A 4756-nucleotide genomic window follows, 5' to 3' on the forward strand; every position below is an offset into this window, starting at 1 on the left:
GAGTGTTAGTTAAATATTAACCAAAATTATAAATTTTATTAGTCATATAACATTTTATAATTTAAAATTCAAATCATCACATAATTCTTCCATGAGTTTCAGAATCAAAATAACAATGTATGTAACAATGATATATTATAGTTTTTGTGTAGTTATTATTATTACCATGTCTAAAAATAGTAGATTTCTAGATATATAAAGGAATTCCTGCATAACTAGGTAAAAGACATATTAGTGAGATTTGGAACAAATTATGGCATGATTTAATTAAACAAGCATAGAAATATGAAAGATCCATATGCTTGGCTTCTTGTTCCTTACTCCGCAAGTTTTGAGTTCTGACCAGCCAATTATCACTCAGTATTGTCAATTACAATCTGGTGGCAATAATAATTAAACATTGTCATCCTCACTATGCAGCACAAGCCTCACAACCATCTTAAAAAAATATAAAGCTTACATTCTTTTTAGTTTGTTCAACAATATAATTATTATAAGTTAATAGTTAAATTAATCCCTAAAAAATAACTCATTTTTTAAATTTATCTTTAGTATTGTTAAGTTATATTAGGTTTAGGATATATATAATTGAAAAATAGACTAAATTGATATAATTTCGTAAACATATTTGTTCAACATCGAATTAGACATACTATGTGTCATGTATGCTATTAATTAATGTTATATATCACCAATTATTGACGAAAATTATTAATTAAATAACAGAATAATAAAAAATAATTAATTTATAATAATCTTTAAAAGACTAATTTAATTGATAAATTTTTTTAAAAATAAATTTAAAAAATAATTCATCTTTTCAGAACTATTAATTTGACCATTAACCTAATTACTATCAAGTTAATTTCCTGAAATTATTATCATCTCAGAATATTGACAATGGTTCCTCCTCTCTTTGATTTAAGCGACAAACGTGTTGCATATGTGTAAGTACTTAGTTTCTTTAAAATTTAAGCAAGGTATATATGAGTATATAACTATATATATAATTTAGTTTAGTTTCGATCAAACACAAATAACTTATTATTCATTATTTTTTTCTCATGGAATGTACAAAAGAATATTGTTACAACTTAATTAATTCGAAACAATGTGATATAATAACATGAAATCGTATCATATGACTAAAAATGAATCAAAGGCCAGACGTAAATGGCACGCCAGTAGCCGGTAACCACGTGCCGCCAGCAAGGAGGCTATTAACCGTAAAGGGTGAAGCCTGGGCCGGGCTTGTCAAAACATGATAACCAGGCCACCGAACCCTGTTCTTTGTAGAAGATCCAGGCCCAAAATTCTTATACTCTCCGTAGAACAACGTACTCTGAGCAAAATTAGTGTTGCCCCATGGAGACCAGCCCGTTGGGCTTACCAAGCTATCTATATAACTTTTCATAACCACAACTCTTGAGTATTGCTGCCAGGGCCGGCCCAAGAATGTGTTATATTGGTTGACAAGGGGCTTGAGGTCGGGTGCGGCCCGTATCTGACAATTGTGGAATGAGATACCTGTGTTTTGGAATGGGTCGCCGCGACCTTGGGCCGTGATCATGTTGGCCTGGCCATTATTGGGCTTTCTTGCGAGGATGACGCAGTTTTGGAAAACAACGGCGGCGTTGCCAAAGATGAAGTCAACTGTGCCGTAGATGTAACAAGCTCGGTAGAATTGTCGCTGGGCGTGAGCCATGAGGGTGTCTTGGTAGCCAATTATGGAGCAGCGGTAGAAGACGGAGAGATCGGAGGCGGATCGGAGCGCCACGGCTTGGCCCTTGAGTGGGCCCGCCGTGTTCATGAAGGTGATGTCACGTGCAATGAAGTGAAGTCCATCAATTCCTAGTCAAGAAAATTAATGAGTTAATAATCATGACTATGGTTTCTTTATGTCCCCGGGAAGTTAGCCAATTATGTTTATCAAGTATACACAAATTGCAAGCATCAATGATGGCATTACTCTTGTATATTCATGCAAGCTAGCTAGCCAGTTTGGCATCTTTTGCCAATCATTTTTAAGTTTGATTTGATGACGTGGCCTTGCTTATTCAATAATCTAAGGCAACTCTAACGATTTAATTAAGTCTCCGAAAGTGCATAACACTTCCTTTAATTCCCTCCTAAACTAGATCTTGTTGTAAAATGAAGTCAATGCTTGCACAAGAAGGACCCCCCTAAACTAGATGGATCTAGTAATCATGAGTTATTTGAATATCATTTTTGCACATATAATGCACAATGAAGAGTTCTAATTAAGATGAATGGAATTAATTAGATAGGAAATGTTACTGAATTTTGACATGAAACTAATTAATGAGTTACCTGCAGTGGCGGAGCTATAGGTGGTATAGCCTTGTTGAACGCTTCTTCCACTGGCAATAATGGTATTTCTCATGCCATCACCAACCAGCATGATATTATCGTTCGTCTTATCAACCTCAATATTCTCTTTATAAACCCCTCTCTTCACGTGAATCACGAACCTCGTCTTCAACCTCCGCTTCGCCGCCGCATCAATCGCCGCCTGCACGCTCCTAAAGTGTCCCGAACCGTCTTTGGCCACCACAAGGTTAGCCTTCACGCCTGAATCCTGCAGCAGCCTTCTGTCCGTCACCGAAAACCAACTCGGAAACGCGTCCTCCGTGTAGTCCTCCGTTAAATGATCTCTCTGATATTTCAAGAACACAGAATTCACAGCCAGAGTATTGCTTATAATCTCAGACACGTTGATGCTGGGGCATGAATTCGGATCAGTGAGGGCCGAGATCTTCATTGCATTGGCCCATTTCTTGCAGGTTTCGATGTTGGTGAGTGCAGTGCTGAGCCATGTTTGTGCATCGAAAGCCGTACAGTTTCTCGTTTGATGGTATTTGAGGCCTTGAATGGTGCGGTTGAGGTGGAAGACGGTGTTGTCGTAGAGCTTCAAGCAATCGCCGAACACGGTTTTCTGCTTCATAGTGGTGTTCTGGATTTGCAGAGAGTGTGCTTGTTTTTGCATGAAGAGTGCTTTGTCTAGCGCCACGTTGAGTAGAACGGAACGGAACTCGGTTCTGTGCTTGAACCTGTGATAATAGTTGTAGTGGCTTTGCCTCATGTAGTACTTGCATGGTGCAGGGTGTGGTGTTCGGTTGCACCACCAATCCACGTTTGATTTTTGATGAGATGATGATCTCTTTCTTGATGCTGCAATTGTGAAAATTGATGACAGCAATAATAGTGTCAAGAATATTTTCCTCATATTCATCATTTTGTGTGCTGTTATTGTTTTCTTTTTTCTTCTTGGGTTTGGGTGGTGTGGCAGTTATTATATACTCCCAATGAAACGGTTATTATTAACTAGCTTAGAGTGGGAGTTTCCTACATGGAATCGAGGAATATGAGTGTGTCAAATGAAAGCTAAGGATATCTGAATTATATTGAGTTGTCGGCAAATATTCAAAAAGAAAAATGATGAAGTTACGGCATATATTATATTACATTATATGTGAATGCAATTTCAAGGTTCTGCCTTTGCTTGTAGCTCTGCTCATGTAATTCAGGGTATGGTTATTATTACTCCATTCTATATATACCTGCATGGCTATGGAATCCATTAGGCAGCAATATATTATTTTTTAAAACAATTGCGGTAGGGACACAGCGACAAATTTAAACAATCTGAATAATGGATTTAGAATTTAACTAAATACAAGAAAAAAAAAAGGTAAGAAAACTCCCCAACCTAAATCATAAAATTTAAACACCCTCTTCTCCTCAAACCGTCTGTCACTATTCCACCCTCATCAATCATTCCACTTTTTCAGCGTTAGAAACTCCCTCACCAACCATCATCGTCCATCCTTGTAGCACCTCTCCCCAATTACCGTCGCGGGATCGTCATCAAACAACTATCTATGTAGTTATTAAAATAATCATCCAACTAATGAAAAGGACCATCCATTATTTGTTAATTGTATATAATTGAACCGAACAAAATAACCATCCAATTAAGAATTAAAATAACTATTTACATACCTAATGAATTGAACATCCAACACATTTGCGGGGTAGAAAAAGTCGACAACGACGCATGGAGGCTAGGCAAGATTGCGAATCTACTCCGTGGACTTCGAATCCGAACACGCAGCGGCCAGAGATGGAAGAGGAAGAGGAGTTGAATCGGTGGGAGGAAGGGTGGCGTCGATGAGGTGCGGCAGAGCAGCAAGCCAGCAACAACGGCGCGATGGGGAGGACAGACGACGGAGATAACGTGCATCTCGAATGGCGCGGCGGGAGACGGCGGTGGGGCCTGCACGGCCGGCGGTGGGTGGGCAGCGATAACGAGGACGCACGGGACTTTTGCGGCGCGATCTCCAGTTGCTACAGCGCGCAAGTGGAACGCGGAACGGCTGGGCGTTGTCGGCGGGAGGCTGGGCGTCGTCGACTGGGCGATGTCAGACCAGACAGTAGAGAAGTGCAACGGCGCCGGGGGTGACTCTGCAGACCGAAGTTCGCAAATGAAGAATGGGAGGTTAGCGTGATACTAGGAGTAACTGTGCCAATTATGATTTGGTTTAATTGCAAATCCTTATTTTTCAAATTTCAAAATCTGAAATTAAAAATAATTAATTCATAATCAGATTTATGATTTTAATTTTAATTTTTTTATTTTATTATTCTCATTATCTCCCTATATTTTTAAGACCAACTCAAATGGACGAAAAAGTATTATCGTAAACTGAACCAAATTTTGTCACTTATATAAAGA

At 38.7% G+C, this 4756-nt stretch overlaps 1 protein-coding gene across 1 annotated transcript; it reads right to left on the reverse strand.

Moving 5' to 3' along the window:
• LOC107629732 (probable pectinesterase/pectinesterase inhibitor 60) lies at positions 1026-3530 on the reverse strand. Its single transcript, XM_016332606.2, has 2 exons — positions 2332-3530; positions 1026-1851 (listed from the first exon to the last, which is right to left on the reverse strand). Exons 1-2 carry the CDS (start codon positions 3254-3256, stop codon positions 1157-1159), a joined length of 1620 nt encoding a protein of 539 aa, XP_016188092.1. The 5' UTR covers positions 3257-3530; the 3' UTR covers positions 1026-1156.

The sequence above is a fragment of the Arachis ipaensis genome, chromosome B03 (assembly GCF_000816755.2).
Source record: "Arachis ipaensis cultivar K30076 chromosome B03, Araip1.1, whole genome shotgun sequence".
NCBI classification, from domain to species: Eukaryota; Viridiplantae; Streptophyta; class Magnoliopsida; order Fabales; family Fabaceae; genus Arachis; species Arachis ipaensis.